Genomic DNA, 25,691 nt, shown 5'->3' with positions numbered 1-25,691 from the left:
ATAAATAAATAAATGAAATTTTGTACCCACAATTTCCTCAGAGGCCATCCATGTGAGAAAAAAATACATGCAAAAGAACTGAAAATAAAATTTGCAGAAATAGATTCACATGTACGTCATTGCATAAACTGTCAGTATGATACATTAAGCTTTTTAACAACACAGTTCACATAAAGCAATAAAAAAACATACAAGATGCTTTCACCCGCTAACTACAACATCTGTAATTTACGCTTGCAATTCCGTCATCTCCCCAACACCTTCCTTATCCTGGGTATGAGTCTCTGGAAAAATTCTTTCTTTCTATGATATTGATTGCCTTATGCGATATTCATATGCTTCAGCAGGGACATGTGAATGATCTTCATTTGCCCTATTAAAGTTAATGTAACTGCATGAAGTTGCTGCCAAATATTTTTGTGCAGAGCCATTGTAATAACAACAATTTGAATTTGTTTGCTGAAAGGATATGTGGACATATATCGCAAAATAACCTATTTTATTTTTAAACTCCAATTGTTCTTTTGATAACACTATGTAAGGATGAGTGTCTCTAGTTAAACATCTCTTTTCTTTCCCGAGAAATGTTGCTAGCTCTTTCAAAATTAGAAATGTTGTATTTGGTAACAGAAAATGGTTTGAGAAATCTTTTTTTGTAAATGATATCCAACATCGACAAAAAAATATTTCTCTAAAATAATTATAGTCATTAGTATTGTAGTAAAAGTATCATTTTATTTATTCACATTCAAGCAAACCTGTAGATTGCTTTGGAAAATTGTATTTCTTAGTTCGCATAACAAATTTGAATATGCAACTGTCGTGTGTACTGCTTTCTCATCCGTTCATAACAAAAGTGAAACTCATGTTAAAGTCACATACAATTATTACATGCTGTGACCGATGTATGTGATCTTTTTATTGTTTAATAAGCGTGCATTGACATGTGTTCCATCAATCGCTCTAATGCAATCCTAGAGAATGTATCAAAGGTGTTTAAATTATTGTGTTCAAGTAAATTCCTAAAATTATGAACGCGTGCATTTACCCTAAAATTTGGCATATATCGTTGGTCCCGTGAAATCTCTATGGGGGTCCTTTGGAATGTGCGGCCGTCAGGTTTTATAATTTGTGATGATAAGTTGATCAGAGCATTAAGCTCAATTACAAAATAACTATTGATTGTTTTTGATGAGTGCTGAAATCACTCCATGAATCCTCTCATATATTCATTTTGTGATAAGATGTAGAGGGTTATGGCTAAATATTCTTGGAAGTTATCCTTAAGGAGTCATGAAGTCCATGATTTCTGTGCACTTTTTCTAACAAATTGATGAATATGAGTTGTGTCATACGGAACATATTGTTAAATCTTATCGGTGCCCCGCGGGCAACTTCTCAACCCACTTATCATCTATGCATGTGGATGTCATGTGAGAAGAGCAAACAATATATGAGTTGTAATACTCCTACATTAAGCTTAACGCAACTGTAGTTGTTCTGCGTTTTTCTCTGTTCATACTATTCATAGTTTGTGGAACCGCCACATACAAATAACATCGAATTAACTATAACAAGCATTAAACAACAAACAATAATAATGAACTCTAACCACATATAAATAACATCAAATGTAGCACAAATACTGTCCCCATGCAAAGCAAACATAAAGCAAAAATAAATTAAAGCATCAAGCATCAAGTGTCCTGGTTGTCATAGAAATAATGTAAGTAATTGACCCTATGGTTAGGAGTTATCAACATAAAGAACTCTCTCCGAGTTAGGTCTTTAAGTAACTTTTCTAAGAACAAGTACAACATGTCCTCGTAAATTTTGGAGTTGCTTCCAAAATTCACATTATTTGCTGAATAGAAGTTTCTTGTGATGCCTTAGGGTTATTGGTGTATAAAACAACTAGCTTTAACCCTAGAATATATTTTATTGAGTTTTTCTTGACAAAATTGTTACTAAAATTCTATGTTCTTCTGCTCCGATTGATCACAAGTTCTCTAATTTGGTGACATATCCCCATAAGGCTGTCTCGTCCTCTATGGGATTGTTAGTGGCATTTGTAGTAGCTATTTTCCTATTAATCAGTTACAAAAAATATAAACATATAAAAATCATATATATATATATATATATATATATATATATATTATTTTTTTATTTTTTTTTTTGAGAAGGAAAATTCATTAAAATAAATGGGAGGATACAAAAGTTTTAGTGAGTGGATACAAAGAGCTCACTCACAAGGATTACAACTTACTAAGACATAAAACACCCCCAAAAATATAAAAAAGAAAAACATTCCTAATCATGGTGGGTGTAGTCGGTGGATTTACCACTTCCCCTTCCCCAAGATCTAGGGAGAGAGTCCGGTAGCATACTGAGATGTGGGCTTCCACCCAAAACTATGAGACAATCATCCTGAGAATTACTGAGGTCTAGCATTCATTTTTTCTTCTTCCTAGATTTGTAAACTTGCCAATCCTCTGCCAGAGGTAGTCCCGTCTGATCAATAGGTGGATCTTCGATGGAGGGCTCACCCCGGGGGGTATGTTGATCCGTAACCTGCTGATCTGACTCAGCCTGCAACACACCTTGATCCTGGCGCTCCTCCAAGACTTGAGTACCCTCATCTCTCGCAATAGGTGGTTCCAATGTACTTTGGCTAGCATCTCCTACAACAAAATTTGTAGTGTTTATGATCCGAGGAAGAATTGCTTCAATAACAGTGGGAAAAAGCTGTTGATCTGGTTAGTGAGGAGTAGCCTGATGAGTCAAATTCTCATTCAACATTTCTGGAAGATTAACAGTTTTTGCTATATTTTCCTCCGCATGGATGATGTTATTAGAACCTACCGATCTCAAATATGGGTGAAACTTGAAACATTTTGCAGGGGTGTGCCCGAACAGTTTATAGTGATTGCAGTAATATATATATATATATATTATATAAGGGTTGTATTTGGAAATACCACCCTCTTATGTGCTATTCGTTCCCGTAGGAGTCGAACCTGGTCAGAGGGGACTCACGCCTCAGCTGCCTACCAACTTGTTACCCTCGGTGCGCGAGCCCACATATATATATATATATATATAAATGGATAATGGGGCATTTACATACATAACACATGTTTTATTTACATATCTTATACCCAAATCTACTAAATGCATAGGGATTCGGTAGTATGTATGTAAATGTGCCATTTAATTAATCTATGTAGCAAATGGTTTGTGCTATTTATTCAAAGGTTATAGGCTTAGAGCTAATGCCTACATTAATTATTTAAGAATGATTTCAAGATTTTAACATTAAAACTTAGGGTCATAGCCATAATTTCTCGTCACATATACCAACATACCACTCAATTCTTTCCCCACATCAAATTTATTAAAACAACCACTAGTTATCAAGGTTCACAAGTCATTGAATCAAATCCATCTTTTCACGCACAGGTAAAATGATATTCAAGAAAATATCAAGTTTTGATGTGAGATTGGTAAATACATATGAATTTCGTGTTGCCCCAAAAAAAAAAAAAAAAAAAAAAAAAAAAACACGGGAAATATACATGCATACCGCCCAATTCTTATGCATTAACTTCACTAACACCTAAACTTCAGTTATGACATACAGACCACCTTTCCTCTGCATAAAATGTGTGCTTCATTGTTTTGACGTGAAAATCGTGGTGTTACAGATGTTGGAGTTCTGCTTGGACGTGTTTAGTTTTCCCTGACAATTTGGTGTTATGGCTATGCCTTGGGTTCTGTTTTTCTCTTGTATTACTGTTGTTTCATTATTGATATGAGCCATTGATTCATTTCGGTGTTTGGAATTCGGACATGCAACTCTGACGCTGTTGTTGGAATTATTGATTTTGGTTGTCTGAAATCACTTATTTCTGGAGCTGACTTGGAGCTATTGTTTTTTTTTTCTTAGGTTTTATGAATCTACTATAGCCAGAGGCTTTGATCACTTGATTTTATGACTTGTGAATGGTTAACTATTGCTATATTCATCTAGTGGAGCCTAGAAAAGCAATTTCCAAGGTGGCACTGTAGTTAATTATGGGATTCATAAATTTACTGATTTTTATTTTGGCACTACAATTTATTTTCGGATTTTTAAAGCCTGCTTGCTGTGGGTTTTGTGGTTAGAAGTATCATATCTATATGTTCATAAATGACAATCAATTACTTGATGAAATTCTTGTTTTGCTCTTGAAGCCATTGTTAATTGTATGTGATTTTATTTAGTGCAGTACAATTTTGATTGACAACTTCTTGGAAAAGCCTTTTTCTTGCTTTGACATGAGGTTTTAATATCTTATTTGACGAATTCTTTTTTGTTATCCTTTCAACTATGTTTTTTTTTTGCTTAGTTTGCATATGTGATTGGATATGTCCCAATTTCATACAATGTGATTTTTGATTTTTATTTACGATGTGATTTTCAATCTCCGTTTAATTTACATTTACAATAATTAAATCAAATCTCAAATAATTCATAGACTATTATTATGTGGTTAGTTTAGTGCTAGAGCATACAAAATTGATTCACACAGATCCCTCATGTAAAGTTATGATAAAAACTAGATCTCAATTTAATCCCACAGTTATACAAAACTGATCACAATTTAGTCTTAGAGTGACTATATTTGGATCAATTTTGTGTAGTTGATGAACTAAACTGGAGAAATGTAACATTCTGGGATCAAATTTACCACATGCAAATGGTCGGAGAAGTATTTTGGAGTTTAACCTATCCTATATTTTTCTATGGGACATTTCTGATTGAGAGACTACCAAATTATTGTTTGGTGTGTATTTTTCTATTTTCATCAAAAAAATATGAATACTTGCTTGAATTGATGTTAATGAACTGTGAATCTTGCATGATTTTTTACTTTTGATGTTAGATTTGCGTTAGAAAGTTTGACATCCTAAGACCATTGGCATCATTCAATTTCTCTCATTTAGATCAATCTACTTGATACTATAACCTGCCATTAAGGTAACATTTTTCAATGTGATCTTGATAGTGGCATGGCTAACACCCTTTTAGGTTTCCTAGAAGGTGCTTATGGATTGTGTATAGTGGAGAGGGGTTGTAAAATGACAAGAGGAAGGGAATATGGGAAATTGAGGAGCGTGGAAGAGTGTTAAAGAAATTTGGCAGCTGTCTGAACTGAAAATAGCAGGTAGAATGATGAAACGGCTCTTTTGGTGTGGCACAACTGCCAAGGGAGATCCATCACCATTTTCTGAACAAGCTAGAGACTCACCCTTGCAAAAGGAAGAGGATATAACATTCCTTGGCGCAGAAAATCAGAGAACATATTCTCCAAATGTATAAAACAAAAGCCAAAAATTGTCTAAACAGCTAACAACAACATATTTAAATTTCTCCAAGCAAAAGTAGCTCTAATGAATAGCTTAATAAGGGCTCCCGCTTTCAAGAGTTCTGCTTTCGCGGAACGATGCGATCTGCATCCTGCAAAAAGAGGCCCGTGTTAATGACTTTTTTTGTTTGAAATTAATTAAGTTTGATTTCATTTTGAAATTGCTGAATTCGCAGCAGTTTTGAAGTGCACATGGTTCAACCTGTTTTCAACAATTAGGATTAGGTTTTTGGCTAGTCTTAGTCTTTTCTGGATCTTAGTTTCTCTGATTGAGAACGATTAATACTGTCTGATCATTTTCTTTTATTCTTTGCTTCGATTTCTATCATATTGTAATACCAGACTCTTCATGTGCCGAATTACTTTTTATTTCTTTCTTCAACACTTTCTATACTTCTTAAATTCCATTTAACATGTTAAATTAATATGACAGTCATAAAATTAAGTTTAAGGTTTTTGAAAGTATGTCATGGCTATAAATTCTTATTATTTTCACTAAAATTATGCAAAACGTTAGGGAGCACAGGCTAATTCATCAAACTTGTACAGTTGCAGGTGGTTCTTTGGACAATGACATTATAATCTCTAAAGATGAGAGTACTCCAATTGTTATTGTGGTGCCTGGTCTAACCAGTGATTCTTCTTCTGCTGTAAGTGGCTTATTTTATTGCAAACCAAGTCTAGGCAAAATAGTTCAACCTGCTATGCTTGGGATGAAGGATGTTCTTTAGTCTAGCACCCGAACAAAAGATTTTTGGCCTTCCATTAGAAATATGGACAATAAAAAATAATCATAAAAGCCAATCATATAATTGATATTTTACTCAATAGAAAGAAGTTAATTTAAAAAACGAAGAATGTTGGAGAAACTCGTGATGCAGGGCACCAAAAGGCCGACGTCGGATCGCATTCTGCACACAAGATTTCCCACGACTGAAGAGCAGGCGCTACGCATGCTTGCTTGGACGAAACCTGTCCTGGGTGAGGTGGTGTGTTGGCCGGTCCCTTAGGCCTACTCCTATTTATCCTATTATTTTATATTTTCTTTTTTGATATATTAGGGCAAGGTTTTTGCGTGGGTTTGTCCGAGATAGCCACCAGTGTCTTCATTTCCCGTCTTTGGATGTATCTGAGGGTTAGACTGGTGCTCCAGCTTTATCTCGCTCCTGAGATGGTGATCATCTTCCTTATCCATTTCCGCATTCTTCCCACATCGCTCCTGGCCTCCCCTTCCTTTGCTATAACTGCCTAAGAGAGCTGCATTTTCTTGCAGTTTTCCTCTTTCCAGCCACCATCCCTCCCCTAATCCTTGCTGTCTTCCTGCCAAACCAGCCGCCAGCTCTCCCCCTTGCTGTTTCTGGCACCACAGCCTTTCCAGCCACTCTTATCCTTTCCCACACCTTTCTACATTGCCGTCCCTGCATTCAGTTCACTGTATCCTCATCGCCTTCCCCCAGAAAACAGCCAGTTGGTGTCATACCCTCCTTTCCCTGCCTTCCAGCCGACCCCCAGTCCCTTCCCTGCATGCTCCTGCCACCAGGACAGAAAGGCCTCGCCGTCCATTTCTGTTCAATCCTTCTCAGCCAGAACTACCATCTGCTATTACTACTGCCCCGCCGTTCTAACCGCCCATAATAGCTGTCACCCTCATCAATAGCTAGAAGGTTTGAATTGGAAAAAAAAACCAAATAGCTCGGAAGCTGGATTTCAAAGAGGTTGACGAGCTGGAATACTTGGCTATTAAACTCCCAATGCGACAGCTAATAAAACCGGACTTTACCAAAATTCTTCAAAATATTGTCCATAAACTCTGAGGAAAGGGAAACTGCCATCTATCAGTAGCGGGCTGAATTAAGCTCGTCAATTCATCTCTTCTCGACTTGCCCACCTTCCTCCTCTCCCATACCAAGCTGCCCAGGAGCATTTGCAATGAGCTGGAGTGACTCTGCAGAAACTTCTTATGGAATACGGACCGTACCGTAACCATAAAGGTGTCCACTACATTTCCTGGGGCAAATTGTGCAAACCGAAAAACTGCTGGGGGCATGGGATTCCATGCTTTTGTTCTTTGGAAGGCCTCCTTCCGTGCATGATTGGCATGACAGTTTGTTAATTCTCCCTAGCTGCTGCCTTATAAATGCATTGCCGAAAACTATGGGGTCAAACCATGGGCCACCAGGGGGAAACAGACTAATTCTATAGCTTGGAAAATTTGGGTTGGTGGGGCTCAAAGCCTTCAAACCATTACTAGATGGGCTGTGGGAGATGGCACACGAATCAGCATACTTTACTGCACCTCGATTTTTGATTTGGCCATCTCATGATGGGCTGCTTACATCAATGTTAACATGGATGAAAACCCTCTGGTGGCGGATGTTCTTGACAGTGGAAGGCTGATTTCCGAACGGATGGAGGAATGCTTTGGCCATGCTCAGCTCGACACAATTTTTCGCATGTAGCAGCCTCCCACGGAGACCAAATTGAGCTTTTTCCGGCCCTCTTGGATAAGACCATAACAGCCTTGGCTTATGGCAAGCTGTTTCAGGAGCACAAAACACAGTGTAATTGGATAAAGAAGTTTAAGCTCCACCGTCGGGAGCAGATTTTTTGGTGGCATCTGCTCCACAATGCTTTAACTACGAACAGTCGGCTTCTTGCTAGAGGATGATCCTTTATGCCCTTGGGGATGCGAGGAGATTGAAGACCACTCACACGTTATGGCTACTTGTAAAGTCCTATGGGAAATTATTGGTAACTTGCAAAAATAGGGGCTAATGATCCTGGAATTCTGCTCCAAAGAGGAGGTCCTTACTGATCTCGAACAATTACAACTAGTCTTCCTTTGGGTAAGATTTACTGCCATACTATTTACAAAAGCAGACGGGCACATAATGCCTAGAAACACAATGGACCTCATGGAACTCCAATGATTTTGGTGGCCACGATTCTCTCTTCGCTTATCAATACGGCGACTCATCTAATCCCGGAGCAACGGGGTAATTCTCGATTAGAGGGGCTGTTCTCTTTTTCCCAATGGTACCTCCCTCCAGGTTTGATTAGTTAATATTGATTGAGCTCTTCTTCTTAATAACTAAGCGGGCATGAGCATTGTTATGCGTGATGATGGTGGGAATCTTCTCTTAGCTACGGGCCACCAATTACAACATTGGGACAACTCTCTACTTGAGTGTAATGCCGTGCGCCTTCTAAAGTCTAATATTTAACCTTGAATGGCGGAATGCCAAGGATTGATGATTGAAGGGGGGCAATGCTATTGTGATCAATTGGCTTAGTCAAGGTACATACAACTCACGGTGGAAGCTTCAATGGGACTCGAATTTTGATTTTGCTTTCTTGAATAGCTTTAAACATATGCTTTTCCTTTTTGCTAATAGAAATTATAACAAAGTACCCATTTTTGTGCTAGGCTTGCTTTACATAAGTCTTTTTTGGGTTGCTCATACTTGTGATCCCTGATTGCTGATCTCGCATTTTATACAAATTAGTTCATATAGTATTCATCTTATTTAAAAGCTTAAAAGTTAAAAAATATTAAGTCAATATAAGAAATTTTATAGGATAATTCAGTGGAGCAATCACACTTCTAATTACAGTAATCCAATTAAAAGAATTAAATAGACAAGCAGATCTTTCATATTTGACGATAAAAAATTGTATAATAATTTAATGTATGTGTCCATATATTTAGTCAATTAGAATAACTTAAACTTCATATTTACTTTAAATCTACTCTTCAAGGTTTAATCTTTTAGCTTTATTATACTTCATACTTGAAATTTTCACATCCATCTTAGGAGCATCGTCAGAACATTACATAAGACACCCCTGATCGATACTATTCTGTCGACACTACAGTTCGTGATCTAAATTACACGATTGTCTGAGGTGAAAATGTGTCTACTCGCTCCTGGTTAACTCTCTTGTCGGCATATCTGTTAGCGATCTAAATATCATAATTGTCTGGGATGGTATGAAAAATATTTACGTTCATGGTACATTGATGCCCCCTGCCTATATCATAATGGGTTGAACTCCTCTTAGCATACATAAAAAAACATTTATATATACACTTTCATCTTTATAACATACATTTTTCTCTTATGAGACATTGTATATTTATCAACTAATGAATTGTTGTGCTCTTCCTAAATTTACAGGTCATAAAATAAACTGATATCTGTACATATACTAGAATTTACATATCATGTAATAATCTATATACACACATATATTATAATTGAAATGACATTCACTAATCTAATAAGTTTATAGAAAATTCATTATATAATTATTTAACATGCATATTTTCTTATCTAACTATATGAAGAATTTGTTATAATCCTAATTTTATTGGAACATAGCATAAATGAAATCATGCATCTCACCTCAGTATTACTTAAAATCAAATATTACAATTTTTGTATCTTGAAATCAAACATTTCAATTTTTATATTTTGAATCAATTAATCTTAAATCTCGATTCATGCTAATAATTAATATGATCTAATATTAATGTTAATTATTGTATTAGATCATATTAATTATTAATATTGACATCAAAATTTAAATTAATAAACTTAAAACTTTAATTTTAATTACCTTAAATCTTTTTCTTCACTGTGTCTACACCTTGTTTTAAACCAAATATCAATTCTTCTCTACTTATGATTTTTACCATTAATTTCCACCTAGCTAACCCTCTCCACTAGCACTGAATAGTATTCAATCCCAAGTGACACTAATGCCTACCTAATTGAACCCTTCCATCTTGAAAAGAACTTTTGGGTCAAATATTGTGTGGTATGGGCGGTGAATGTAAACAAATGAGATGTCCAAATATTTTTAATGTAATATTGGATGAGAATGCTCTAACATGAGGGTATTCTTTCATTTAAATATGGAGAGGAGCTTTGTATCCAACGACCTCGCTAGACATTCTATTAAGGAGGTTGGTGGCCGTGAGTACTGCATCTCCACAAAAAGGTTTTGGGACAGTATGAGAGTTTTATAGACCTAGATACCTTGAGGAGATGTATATTCATCCTCTCAGCTATCCCATGTTGTGAAATCTCAACATAGGAAATCACATGAATAATATCGTTCTTTGTAAGGTAGGTTCTAATGATCTAGTTGAAGTATTCTTTTGCATTTTTAATTTTGATAATTTTAATTTTTCATTAAAATTGATTGAAAATCATGTCATCAAAGGACTGAAAGTTCATGAGAAATATCCAATTGATTCTTGTGCGATAATCATTGAAGGAGACAAACCATCTAGCTCCATTGATGATTTTTAATTTTGATGGTCCTCAAATGTCATCGTGGATGATAAAAAAAGGATGGAAGGGTTTGTACTGAAAGAGATGATATACATGACGAGAATAGCCAATTGATATGTTTTACACTGTTAAAACTCTAGCTTTTTGTTAATAAGGTGATGTGATATTACTTTGTAATATAATAAAAAATGAGATGACCCACATGGCAATCCCATAATAAAACTTGACTTTTAACAGATAGGCACAACAGACTCAGGAATATGAGTAGACAATGGTGGAGAAAATATTTATGTGTAAGAGAATTTCTCTTCTTGAGCAAGTATAGACCTTGATGCAATTCAATACTTGCCAATCACCTTCTCTCAATTCATCACCTTAAATTCACAAGAGTTAAAATAAAATTTAGTAGCACAGTTCGAACATATAACACTAAAGAAAGTTGAATATATTTCACAAACGAAAATTGAATATATTTGGAGAATTTCACTTTTTCTTTTTCAATATTTGGAGACTTTCACTTCTTCTTATTCCATAGAAAGATAACAAAATTCAATCTTTTTCTCAACCAGTAATGAAAAACAAGTAGAAGGGAGAGAGGATGAAAGTGGTAGAATTCACTAATATGCAAGACTATTGCTCTTAGAATTTCATGTCATACTTGATTTGAAATTGAATCCTGGGGTAATATGATTTGAAGCTGTTCTTTTGTTCGTTATAGTATTTTCTCTTTACACGCAATGCATCAATATTTCTAAAATATCAAAATTAAAAAAAAAAATCATGATGGAGCTCCACCCAACCCTAGAAATAAACCTGTAAATAATTGTGGAGAAATTATTCTTTGATTTCATGATGTTCTTGTTGAAATAATCTATAATCTTGCATAAATTTTTTTATTTGTATTACATTATTGTCATAGATCTTTTAAAATTGGATTTCTAAAACAAATACCTTTTAGATTAAGATGGAACTAACCAACGCAATTGATATAATATATTTTTTAAAAAAAAAGAAAACTATTAATCATAAAACAACTATTTTCTTTTTTCAATGGCATTGAAAATGTTAAAATCCAATTTTGATGAATGAGCCTTTTGCCTATTATTATAAATTAATGAGAAAAACTTATGGACCATGAAACTCAGGTTTTCTTGAAATTTTATAGAAAAGAAAGAAGGCCATTGAATGGTTGCATGCAAAAAATAAATCTTACTTCCAATAAATAAGGCAAAAAAACTATATCATGAAGAGAAGTTAGCAAAAAAAAGAGGCACAAGTCATTGACAAGTAAGCCTTATACTTTTATGGAAAGAACCTCACAATTTTTTAAATTGCACTTAATCGAGGAATTGATTACCATTAGTAAATGATCTGCTTATCCAAAGTATTTTCTTATTCATATAGACTATTCTCTTTCTATATTTCAGTTCCCTATTGTTACACCCCAATTAACCCCCTTTAGGATCAATCGTGATGCCACAGAGGCAGACGACTCAAAAAAACAAAATTCTCACTCACCCCTATTCAGACTTGCGTCTATTAGAACTCAGTGGGTAATAATTAGCTTAAATCATCACAAATATTTATAATCTATTTTCATTCATAATGCATACCTATTCTCATATACTTAGAATCATGTAAAAATCACATCACAAAAACATATATATAGAGCGGCTAAATCTCACATAATAAAAGTACATATCCAAAAGAATATGCGACCTCCAAAACCATACAAGGCAAAACCTGAATAACCGCAGACCTGACTACTTGGTCTGTTGCTGTTAAGACTTGGCTCAGACTTGGAATTAATCAAGATTGGAACAGTTGGTTAGATGGTAGAAATTTAGCTTTTCTATATTCATTTTTTATAACTAATATGTAATTAAAGAAAGGTGCACAAAAAAATTAAATTAAAGCAATACCATTAAATTTACTTTGTTATTGGTTGTCATCTTTTATAAATATTTTTTCTTCTATCACTTATCTTTTAATCACTTAATTAATCTTAAAATGTTAGTTTAAAATAACTGTATGCTAAATAAAATTAGTGATTACTCATACTTATAAACTATAGTAATTCAATAAAAAAGAAGATAAAATGCATGTCAATATAAGAGCATTTGACGGTTTATACTATCAAATATGAACACAAAGTGATTTTAAACATCTACGATGTCTTACTATATCATTTACATATCAATATCTTTTTATAATTTAAGGTACTTTATTATAAATATTTTTTTTTTCATTTACGTGTACGAGTACCTTAGCGTTCCATTGCTAGTACCATAAAATGATGACTCCATCATAGCAAAGTATGTACATGCAAACACATTATAGCAAACCTTATATACTAATGAGCTATTCATTATCATTTATATAACAGTCAATATAATTGCACTCGAACCCATATCTCAGTGGTATGCATTGCGATAAATATAACAGTAAAAATAAGTGTATTTGATAAAAAGAAGTAAATTATCACTATAGTATAAGAATATGAGTACTCAGCTCGATGTTGATTTATTTGTTCTTCGATTTACTTGACCTCGATTCTTCTAAAATTAAAGCCAACAAAAAAATATGGGTATTCATATTACTAAAAAATTATTTTATTGTTATTTTAAGTAGCTATTAATTTTTTATTATTTAAGTATGAAATTTTTATTGTTTTAGTTTATGTAATCCTAATTATTTTACTTTTCAATACATATTTATATTTATATATAAAATTTTACTTAAAACTTACATTAATTGGATTTAGATTTTCCACCGACTTAGCTAAAACTCTGACTCACATCTTTCCGCTTAAACCTGCAACCTAAGCCTTTTTTTAAGTCTCATGACATTAATTTACATAATCTTTTATTAATTTCTTAGTATAAATTAATTTTAAATATAAAAATAACTCATATAAACAAACACTTGGCTTAAATTTTTCCTTCCGCTACTTGGTCCGGCTAGACTGCCACACGAAATTTTTCTTAATTCGCCTATTCTTCTCTTCTTTTGTTCAAAGCTCGAATCCGTAAAGACCACACTTCTACCCCTTTCTTCCTTCATGCACATAACTCGGTTCCAACTTTCACACGCCATTGCCGCGGCCCTCGCCTGCTCGATGAAGTCTCTTCCTTCGACCTCAATCATAATCTTTTTCTCACTCGCCAATTCCCCAGACTTTCGGTTCTTACGACAATTCCTTTTTTCTCAAACTAGCACAGGCGTGCCTCCTTCCTCGTATTTTGGCTCGACTAGGTTTGGACACTTAAGGCATGTCCCTTCTTACGCACGGGACTCCAGCACATCCTCCGCCCTTCTCCTTTCTTTCATAGAGGAGCCGTTCGATTCTTCTTCTCTCATTCAATTAAGGCACAAACTCTCCTTTTTTCTTTCTTGCACAGGATACCCGCACGACATCTTCAATGTGTGCGATCCACCCTTTCCCCTCTTCGTCTTTTTCACAGAGTAACATCTTTCTTCTGACTCACCCTCACTCAGTCTCTCGCACTCACTCTTGGTTTCTTCCTTTCACTGATTTGAACGAGAGTAAATACTAAACAGTTCCCTTATGAACAGTTGTTTGGTCCTATGAAAATGATGCTCCTTTTCAATTATTCACATTATTATTTATTAATTTATTTTTAACTAGTTATTTCAATCACCCGTCCAAAAAATTTCATAATTGAAATTTGCATAATCCACTTCAGGCCTCAAATCACTTCTTATTAAGCAGGTAAGACTTACATTATCCTTAAATCTCATTTAAAAAGTTGAATCTCATTCAACAAGATGAAACATGAATACAATAAAACAAAGGTTTGATATAAGATAGCTCAACTGAACTTCACCCTTCAACTGACACAGGGTAACAGCACACCTGCAGCAAGGAAACATCACAACAACAACACACATCTTTCGATAAAGACATACATTAGAATGGCACTCTAATAACATGTTATAAAACACAACACTCATCAATCGTTAACAACATCAATATTAGCATCATCAGTAGGTTCTTCAAGATCTCTATTAGTAAGGAAATAAACTTGAGATGGAACTGCTATCTGGATTGACCTTGGATGGGAGCTAAAGCTATAGACTCTATCATTCTCTGCCCACTTGTAGTCTTTTGTGAAGATGCTCCAAGCGATTTCTATTCCTCTGAGGTTTTTTGGCAAAGAGAAGGGCAATATATAGCTATATGACCAGGTTGACCACATGAATAACATGTGTGAGAGTCCATCAAACATTCACCTTTATGTTATTTTCCACATTTGACACAAGTGATTACGGTACTACAAGAGGTGTCACCGTTGAATCTATCTGAATTGAATTTGGGTTTCTTCACATTGAATAGTCCTGATTGATACACATGCTCTACTTTATCAAAACTTTTGAATAACCTGGAAATCAATCTCTAATTGTTTAGCCCGCTTTGCTAACATTGAATAGTTATCCATCCTCAGAGGCACCGACTATTGTCTGATCAATTCCTTTAATCTCAAAATGAATCTGTAGTATTTTACTGCTGCAGTAGCTATTTACTATGGGGCGTACCTTGACAGTGTAGTGAATTTTACTTCATTCTGCATGATTCTTTTTTTTTCTGAACCAACTTGAATAATTTGTCACATGTCTTCGAGGGAATAGGGAAACAAACCACTCTTTGAAAAGCTTCACGAACTCTTCCTTATCATCATATTGGCTATGTCCCATAACCTATCCAGATGCTGCTCATGCCATCTCCTTTCGATCTCTCCGTCCAACACCAAAGAAGCTGACAACCATTATGATTGTTGAGAAATTAGGGTGAAAAAAAATAAGAATCGATACAAATCCAGAAGAGCACAAAGAGATTTACGAGGTTCAGCAAAGATGTCTACATCCTCGGGAGCAGAGCGCCAACTTTTCCACTAATCCAGAAAAAGAGTACAGGATACAAAATCCAATTAACCTAAGGTTGCAAACAAACCTATTTATAACCTTAGAAAGAGCAGAAAAAGAAATCTTGAGTATAATATGTAATTACCAAATTACCCATGTACCTCACCCCCAACTCACATAACTCACATAAGGAAACTTCCAAGGAAACTTCCCTGATTTGGACAGAATCTTCCGCTCCGCTCCAGCATTTGTCCCTTATATGATATATGAGCCATACCTAACAAATCTCCACCTTTGCGAATATCCAGTTCCTTAGGAGAAATACATCATGAAGTTTTTTACATACTAGAAATGGGTTGGGCCACCATGCTTCTCTAGCCATGCTTCTCTAGCAATTGCATTCAACAAGTGCAAGCAATGCAAGAACTTGTTGATAGTAACTGACTTGGTCAACATATCAGCTGCATTTTCATCAGTATGAACCTTCTGTAACAGTATCTCACCAGAAGCAATCAATTCTCTAATCTTGTGATACCTGACATCAATGTGCTTGGTTCTCGCATGGTACACCTGGTTCTTAACCAGATAAATAACACTCTGACTGTCACAATGCAACTGAACTCCACCTTGCTTAAGACCCAGTTCCTTTACTAGCCCAACAAACCATAAGACTTCTTTTGTAGCTTCAGATACTGCATGTACTCAACTTCGGTTGTTGATAATGCCACAATAGACTGAATTGTTGATTTTTATTATATAGGCCCTCCACCAAGAGTAAACACATACCCATTTGTAGACCTTCTGCCATCTAAATCACTTGCATAGTCTGAATCAACGTACCCTACAATTGAAGGATCATCCTGCTGACAGCCAAAAATAATTCCATGTCCTACAGTACCCTTTAGATACCTGAAAATTCATTTGACTGCTTCCCAATGTCGCCTTCCTAGTTTAGACATGTATTTGCAGACTTGACTAACAACATGAGCCAAATCAGGACAAGTACATATCATTGCATACATCAAGTAGCCAACTGCACTGACATATGAAACCTTTGCCATGTCTTCGATTTCGTTATCGGTCTTAGGATACTGTTCTGAAGAAAACTTAAAATGATTTGCCAAAGGAGTGCTTACAGACTTTGTTTTGATCATCTCAAACCTGTCCAACACTTTCTCAACATAGTCATGTTGAGATAAACATAATCGTCTTGAGCCTCTATCTCAATGAATCTCCATTCCAAGAATCTTCTTCGTAGGACCTAAGTCTTTCATGTCAAATTCCTGACTCAATAAATCTTTCAAACCACGGACATCATTCATATTCTTTGCAGTAATCAGTATATTATTAACATATAGTAACAGGAAAATAATAGAACGATCATCAAGGCTCTTCACATTAACACAACAATCATACTCACATCTCTTGTTGCCAATCTAAATCATGTAGGAGTCGAACCGCTTGTACCATTGTCTTGGAGACTGTTTCAACCCATACAACGATTTCTTTAACCTGCTAAGCAAATGCTTATGTCCAGGTTGAGTGAACCCTTCTGGCTGCTCCATGTAAATCTGCTCCTCCAGATCATCATGCAAGAAAATAGTTTTAACATCCATTTGCTCCACATATAAATCCCAAATGACTACTAATGTAAGCACTGCCTTGATTGAAGTATGTCTGACCACAGGAGAAAAAATTTCATCATAAGCTATCTCTTTCTGCTGTGAAAACTTCTTTACTACCAGTCGAGCGTTGAACTTTTCCTCTTCTTTTTCTGATACTGCTGGTTTCCTTTTGTACACCCACTTGCACCCAATGACATTCTTTCTCTCAAGAAGCTGAACTAGCTCCCATGTGTGATTTTTCTGCTAAGACTTTTCCTCAATCATTGCACCCATCAATTTCTCTTCCTCATGTTTAGTGATAGCCTCTTGAAAAGTGACTAGATCATCGCTGCGGATGAGAAGTACACAAGAGACCAAGTCTTTATAACCCAATCTGCTAGGAGGCCTTATATTGATGCGTCTTTGCATGTCTCTGACTAGATTATAATTCTGCAGATCATCTGGAATGAAATTACCAGGTTTTGGATTTGAACCTTCAACTCTCTCAGTTGTTTTTTATTGTTGTTCTAAATCCATCTGCACTGCATCTGAACTGGAACTGTTCGTTGACACATTGTCTTGATTCTACTGCAATATGGATTGTTCATCAAAAACTGCATCTTTGCTGATCACCATCTTCTTTGCAATCAGATCCCAAAACCTGTATCCTTTCACGCCTTTCTTGTAGCTAGAAAGATGCACTTCTTTGATTTTGCATCAAGTTTTGATCTTTCATCTCCAGGAATATGCACATAAGTTGGACAACCAAAAATCCGTAAATGATCGAAATTAACTAGATTACTTGTCCATACATATTCTGTGATCTTGCCAACCAACGATGCTCGAGGTGATCTATTGATGAGATAACATGCCATATTCAAAGCCTCTGCCCAAAAACTCTTAGGAAGCCCTGCATTCAGTCTCAAACTTCTTGCCCTTTCAGTTAAGGACCTATTCATCCTTTCTGTCACACCATTCTGCTGTGGTGTCTTCCACACTGAAAAATGCCTCTAAATCCCATGTTTCTCACAGAACTTCTGAAACTGCGAATCTGTGTACTCTTCGGACCTCAAATACTTGATCTTTATGCTAGTTTGGTTTTCCACCTCAGCTTTCCACATCTTGAATTTAGAGAAGACTTCAGATATCTGATTCAAGAAATACACCCAAACTTTCCTTACACCGAAATACACCCAAACTTTCCTTGAGAAATCATCAATAAAGGTAACAAAATACTGAGATCCTCCCAATGACGATTCCCTGGTAGGGCCCTATATATCAGAATGCACATAATCAAAAATTCCTTCAGTTTATGTTTTGTAGTCATAAAACTGACTCTAGTCTGTTTTTCAAGAACACAAAATTTACAAAGATCGAGCTTGCAGCTTTTAACACCATGCAACAAATTTCTTCTAAATAATTCCACCATCCCACACTCACTGAGATGACCCAGACGCATGTGCCATAGTTTTGTACTGTCATCATCTGACTCCACAGAATGAACTCCACCTACAACCGTACTCCCAACAGTTTGTAGATATTAGCTGCAGTTAACTTTTCTTTCATCACAGTCAGTGCACTCTTAACAATTCTGATGGTTTCCCCATCCTCATATGCTTTAAGAATGAAACCATTTATATGTAAAGTGCTTAAGAAAATCAAATTTTCTTCAGATCTGGAATATGCCTGACATCATATAATGTTTTAACTGTGTCATCATATATTTAATTCTGATTTCTTCAATAACAACAATATTGCAGCATCTATCATCATCTAGATAAACTGAACCAGAATTATTTTATCTGTATGAAGTAAACCACTCCCTGTTTGGTGTTATGTGATAAGAGCATCATGAATCAAGAATCCATGCATCTGTGAACTGAGTTAATGAAACTGAAAGCATATCACCATCACTGCAATCTGAATTGTCACTCTGCACCACATTTACAGACTTCGATGATCCATCACTTTTTTTCCCAGTTTGTTCTTGAGCTTTGGACAATCTCTCTTCATTTGACCTAGCTCCTTGCAATTGTAGCAATGAATTGTCTTTTTGCATTTAGACTTCGATTTGAAATTTCGCCTTCTAGAACCCTCCTTTTTCTTCTTTCCACGATTCTCCTTACCCTTAACATATAAACTGTCGCCATGAGAGCTTTCCCATGCATTATGCTTCCGCTGGTTATGAGCCAATAATGCTGCAGTGATCTCATCAACTTTGTAGTTTCTTTACCATATGTAAGAGTAGTCACCAGATGTTCATATGAAGAAGACAGTGAACACAACAAAATCATTGCTCAGTCTTCTTTCTTGATAGTCACATCAAGCCGTGATAAATCTGTGATTATTTGATTGAAACCATTAAACATGCTGCGCCAGATCAGAACCTTCTTGCATCTTCAGCCCATACAACTTTTGCTTCAGATACAATTTATTCGTCAGAGATTTAGCCATAAACTGAGTTTTCAATTTCTTCCATACCTCCCATAGAGATTTTAAATTCATTACGTGATACATAACCTCATCTGCCATACATAGATGTATAGTTGCTGTCACTTATTGTTATAATTCTTCTCAATTTTCATCCTCCATGTCATCTGGTTTTGCTGCGCGCAAAGCTTTCAAGATTCTCTGTTGAGCCAATAGATCTTTTACTCTTGTTTGCCTCAATCCGAAGTTACCAGTTTCATCGAACTTCACCACCTCGAATTTTGCACCAGAAATTGTCATTTGAAATTGATTTCTCAACAAATTATTCAGCAATTACTTACTGAGAATCTTTCTCAAAAAAAGAATTGAATAAATTTCCGTTATTAAGTTATTTTTCTTAGAAAAGTAACAATTTTTGTTGAAATGAAAAGATTGAAATATTTTCTTAGTTAAGCTTCCTTAATTAAGTCTCTCTTAATTAAAATATTTTCTTTAATTAACTGAATTGCAAAAACTTTCTTTTCTTCAGCCTCCGCGCGTTCCATATTTTTCCCCTGCAGCCGAAGGAATAAAATCGAAACTTAATTTCTTTCAAATTTTCTTCTCCATCTCCCGCATAGGAATAAAATCAGAAGTTCCAATTTCCTTCTCCGCAGCCGCTGGAAAATTCCTTTCGATTCCCTTCCAATCGCGATTTTCTTCTGTCGCGAGGTCTGGTCGCGAACGTCCAAATCGAGAAGCTCGCAGATCCTTCGCCGAAGCCTCGCCGAATTCGGGTCGCGATCCAAGCCGCCGAAGAATTTACAAAAGTGCCGCTGAAAACCCTTCTCTGCGAACCTTCGCTCCTCTGTGAACCTTTTTGTCGCTGCCTTCTCGCCTGGTTGCGCGAACTCCGATTCGCAAGGCTTGCGCCGAACACTCAATGCGCAAATCGCCGAGTCGACCTTCCTAATCGCAGAATCCTCCTCTGCCAAATCTTCTTCTTCTTGCGCCACTGAAATTTTTCTTCCCTGCCCTAGAACCTGGTTTTGATACCACTTATTGAGAAATTAGGGCGAAGAAAAACATGAATCGACATAAATCCAGAAGAACACAAAGAGATTTAATGAGGTTCGACAAAGATGTCTACGTCCTCGGGAGCAGAGCAACAACTTTTCCACTAATCCAGAAAAAAAAGTATAGGATACAGAGTCTAATTAACCTAGGGGTGCAAACAGACCTATTTATAACCTTAAAAAGAGCAGAAAATGAAACTTTGAGTATAATATGTAATTACTAAATTACCTCTGTAACTCACCCCTAACCCACATAAGGAAACTCCCCTGATTTGGACAGAATCTTCTGCTCCGCTCCGCTCCAGCATTTGTCCCTTATATGGTATATGAGCCATACCTAACAAACACTCTTCTTTCATCTGGGTAAGCATGCTATCTAATATCTTTTTTATTCTCATTAGCCAGTTCTCTACTTCAATTGAATCTTCAGTTTCCTCGAATAGATATTGAAATATCTTCAAATACTTACCCACAACAACTGGCTCACCCACACTAGATTGTAGTTTGGACTCCTGAATCAGTCTTTTCATCACCATCATCATCTGGGTCAGAATATTCGTATTAACATTAACAAGTGACAATTCATTTTCTACCACACCTCTCTTTCTGAATCTCAGGTGCTTCCATTTGCCTGAATTAAAATAATTACTTAATTGGTGTTAATTTAAATCTTTAATATTAATATTAATATTATTATTAAAATTTCCTTGTAATTTTCATATTGGCTCTTTTCATCAAGATTACATTAATAAATCCAAACTTTGCTCTATTACGACTTCTGTTATGACCCGACCCGAAGTTTGGAATTAACCAAGACGGGAATAGATGGTCGAACATTAAAATTTTCTATATTCATTTTCTATATCTAATATTTAATTAAAGAAAGAGCCACTAAAGAAATTAAATTAAAGTAGTACACTTAAATTTATTTCGTTACTGGTTGTTTGCATCTATCATAAAGTTTTTTTCTATCGCTCGTTTTTTAATCTCTTAATTAAAGCTAAAGTATTTGTTTAAAACAACAGTAATCTAAACAAAGCTAGTGAATACTCATACTGCTAAACTATAATAATTAAATGAAAAAAGGAGATGCATGCCAATTATACATTGTAAAAATTAAGAGCATTTGGTTGTTTATTCTATTTTATATGATCACTCAAGTTGGTTTTAAACATTCACTATATCTCTTTTTATATTATTTTCAATCAATAACTTTTTAATCTGTATGCAACCGTCACAACAACATCATCCAAACTTGTGTCATTTAAGGTACTTCATTATGAATATTTGTTCTCCTATTTACGTGCACAAGTACCATAGTGTTCTCCCGCTAGTATGATAAAATTGTGACTATCATAGTAAAAATGCACATGCAAACATACTATAACAAACATTCTATAGCAAACATTATCTAGTAATGATCATTTCATTATTATTTATATAACAATCAATATGCTTGCACGCAAATCCATATCTATGATAATACTGAATATACATGTTACTCCACTAATATGAATAAAATTCAACAGAATCCTGACTCATTGGTATGTAGTGCTATAAATATAATAGTAACAATAAATGTATTTGATCGATAAAAATTAAAATATTACTCTAGTATAAGAGTATTGATACTCACCTCAATGTTGATTTAGTTGTTCTTGGATTTTCTTGATTTTGACTCTTCTAAAATTAAAGCCTTTAATAGACATGGGTATTCATATTACTAAAAAAATATTTGTTTATTATTTTAATTAACTATTAATCTTATATTATTTTAGTATTAAATTTTTGTTGTTTATCTTTATGTAATCCTAATTATTTTGCTATTCAATATATATTTATATTTATGTATAAAATTTTGATTAAAACTTACCTTTGCACGATCTTGATGTTTCCACTGGCCTAACCAAAACAATGGAACGAAGAATCGGGAGTGTTAATGGACAAATGTGAAGGCTCTAGAGGAATTTATTTATGGTGCGATGAATCCCAAACCGTTGATTTTATCTTACAATGTGGTTGTGGCAATTGATCGGCTAGATATGATGCTGGGATTAGAGATTAATTAAATGGTTATTTATGTTTAAATGAATTTTTTATTTTATATTCCTGTACCTTTTCAATACATATACAATTCATGTGTTGTGCTATATATCTAATTGTTTGATTTGACATGTAAAATTTTATAAAATTGATTCGGTCATATATTAGGGAATGCAAAATTTGAAATATTTTTTAAAATTGTCAAAATTTTAATTGTTTTCTCAAAATTATGTGTTACAACTATCTATAATACTCATGCAATGTAAACAAATTATGGAAAATTCACCCAGGAAGTAAGGTTTCGAGGACTGAATGGAAAGAACCACAAACCATTCTGGAGTCATTTGTCACGGACTAACTTTCCTTAAGTCACCTGTGCGGCTTTAGCGCTCTTTATTAGCACTAAATTAGCCTAAACCTTGCAACGCTGGACTTTTGAGCACCAAACACTCTTAAGAAGAAGAGTAGAGAAAAAGGAACACTTCACACTGAATACTTGAAAGCTTTGATTTAATGCTTGGGTGATTAAAAATGAGGGGAGAGACTCCTATTTGTAGCCCCATCCAAGCCTAATGGAATATTCTAGAACACATTAAATTATTATAGCTTCTAGAGAATTCTGCATTCTTCTCTTATTAACCACATAACCTTAGAACATTCTAGGTTCTTCTGAATTTCTCCTTGGAGCATTTCTTTCTTATTTCTCTAGAATTGGATGGAATCTTTTAGAACCCTCTGGATGACTCGCTACATTCCAGCTTTATCTAGAATCTTCCGCCCGTGTTTGCCAATGCCAACTTCTTGAATATAGCCTTCTTGAATATAGAATATAGCGGAGCGTGACACTCTCCCCCACTTAAACTCGCAATGCCCTTATTGTGGCTTCCCCTGCACCTTTGAAACTGCCTCTTCGGTTTTCCACCAAATTTGACAAACTTTGGTTTCTCCTTGGTGTTATGGGAGCTTACTTATCCTTGAGCTGGTTTACTGATAGTGATTTGGATCTTTACTTGCTTATCCTTATTGTTGGTACCGAGCAAGCTTGACTCCCCTCAGTGATGCACATGCCATTAGCAAATGACATTGGGAATGCTCTTGCTTGCTTCAAGAATTTCATTCATAGGATAACTTTATAATCATCCAAAGAAATGACAGAGAATTCTAGAGTACTTGACCATGCCCCAATGCTGGTCTTGACTCCCTTGGCCACTCTATCGATTCACATCTTTGCTAAGTTGACGACTTTGATGGAGCCGCCTCCTTTAGTTATTCGCAACCCCAACTTTTTTGTTTTCTCGCTGGAGATGAAGTTGTGGGAAGCACCCGTATCCACCATTGCCCTGGTGGTCTTCCCTCCTATTGCTATCCCCACAATGAGTAACCCCTTCCCTTGGGGTTTTGTTAGAGCTTGCATCCCGTTAAGCAGTTGAAGAGATCCCACATGTGCCTCCATGACATTTTCCCTATCACTTCCTTCTTCCTCCTTATGACTTTCAAGAAGAGAGTTGAGGGCCCCCAATGAGGTCCTTCACAAAGAAAACAGCGATTTTGATATGGCTTGTTGTTGGTCTTCCCCTTGTCCCTTGCCTTTGTTGGAGCTGATTCACGACGTTTCTCATCCTTGTTTTTGCCCTTGTCATCCCCACCTTTGACATCATAACTCTTCTTAGCTTCAGGCTTCCTAGATTCCATTGAATAATCAACCAAGCTTTCAGCAACTGCGATGGCAGTGACAAGATCTTACACTCTTCGCCTCCTAAGCTCGGTTTTTGCCTAATGTTAAAGCCCATCCATGAAGTTGAAGAGAACATCATTGTCTGACATATCGGGGATTTCAATAACCAAGCTTGTAAACTCCTTAATGTAGTCCCGAATCAAACCCTCTTGCATATGCCTTCGCAGCCGGGCTCGAGTGTCATCCTCAACATTCTCGGGGTAAAACTGCCTCTTTAGCTCTCTCTTGAAGTCATTGAAAATGGATATGGATATAGAGCACAAACCTTTCTCTACATCTCATTTTCTTCTTCTCCACCAAAGCATAGCAATGTCCGAGAGATAAAGAGAGACAAATTATATTTTTGCATCTTCATCGGCAATCCTCATTGCTCAAAAGTATTGCTCTATTCCCCTCCAAAACTCATAGGTTTTGGAACTTCAATCCTCTTGGCTTCAAAAGTGGGATGGCTGGTGGATGTCGCTAGTGATCTCTTGCACAATGAAATATCATTACGCATCTCCTCCAAGTTAGCACGCATGTCGCTCATCTCTTCCTCAGGCTCTTCGCACTTCTTGGAGCTCCCCCAACAAATTCTCCTGTAACTTAGCCATTGTCGGCCGTTTTATTGTCCAACCTTCGTGATTTGAAAAAGAGTGATGATTTTGTGCTTTTAAAAATAATTTAAATATAAACATAACGCTTTTTGATTTTTTAAATGTAACATTTTAATTTTTAAAATAAGTGAGACCAAACGAGTCTCACCTTTTAAATAGTTTAGATGATTTAATACAATACTACAAGCAACATATTTATCCCGAAGAATAAATATATCACTTGTAATAGGGATTTAATCATCTAGACTAAACAATTTGTAACATCCGTTTTGATCTGCGAAATATTTTTATAAAAAGGCCAACAAGTTCCCCTATCTAACATAAAAAAAATTAAATAGGGTTTATTTTATCTGGGTTCCTGGTTCCCTATAGAGGCAAGCCCCTATAGTTAATTACATCTTAAATGATCGAAATCACTTAAGATATGGTCATGGGAAAATCAAATGGGAATGACTCAAAATAGGAACAATTATTTTAGGAATTCAAATGAAAGAAAAGTAGGGGATATCACAGATCCAGGAGAAACCCCGGAGATGTCCCAACTATCCTATTGTTCGGCTTTATGTCTTTGAAATGATGTTTATTTGATATTTCAATCCTGCAAATTATTTAAGATTTAGGACTTATATTTGC

At 35.5% G+C, this 25,691-nt stretch overlaps 1 protein-coding gene across 3 annotated transcripts in view; it reads left to right on the top strand.

The window, feature by feature from the left end:
* Positions 1 to 25,691, top strand: part of LOC110039142 (embryogenesis-associated protein EMB8) — a 147,206-nt gene that overhangs the window by 25,271 nt on the left and 96,244 nt on the right. For all 3 annotated transcript variants that reach the window (XM_020744102.1, XM_020744101.1, XM_020744100.1), the window contains exon 4: positions 5,961 to 6,061. In XM_020744102.1, the coding sequence (XP_020599761.1) occupies positions 5,961 to 6,061 (101 nt within the window). The remainder of the gene's footprint in view (positions 1 to 5,960; positions 6,062 to 25,691) is intronic.

This window comes from Phalaenopsis equestris, unplaced genomic scaffold, assembly GCF_001263595.1.
Source record: "Phalaenopsis equestris unplaced genomic scaffold, ASM126359v1 Scaffold235526, whole genome shotgun sequence".
NCBI classification, from domain to species: Eukaryota; Viridiplantae; Streptophyta; class Magnoliopsida; order Asparagales; family Orchidaceae; genus Phalaenopsis; species Phalaenopsis equestris.
Note: the sequence above shows the minus strand (reverse complement) of the source record. Positions and strands in the feature narration are given on the sequence as shown.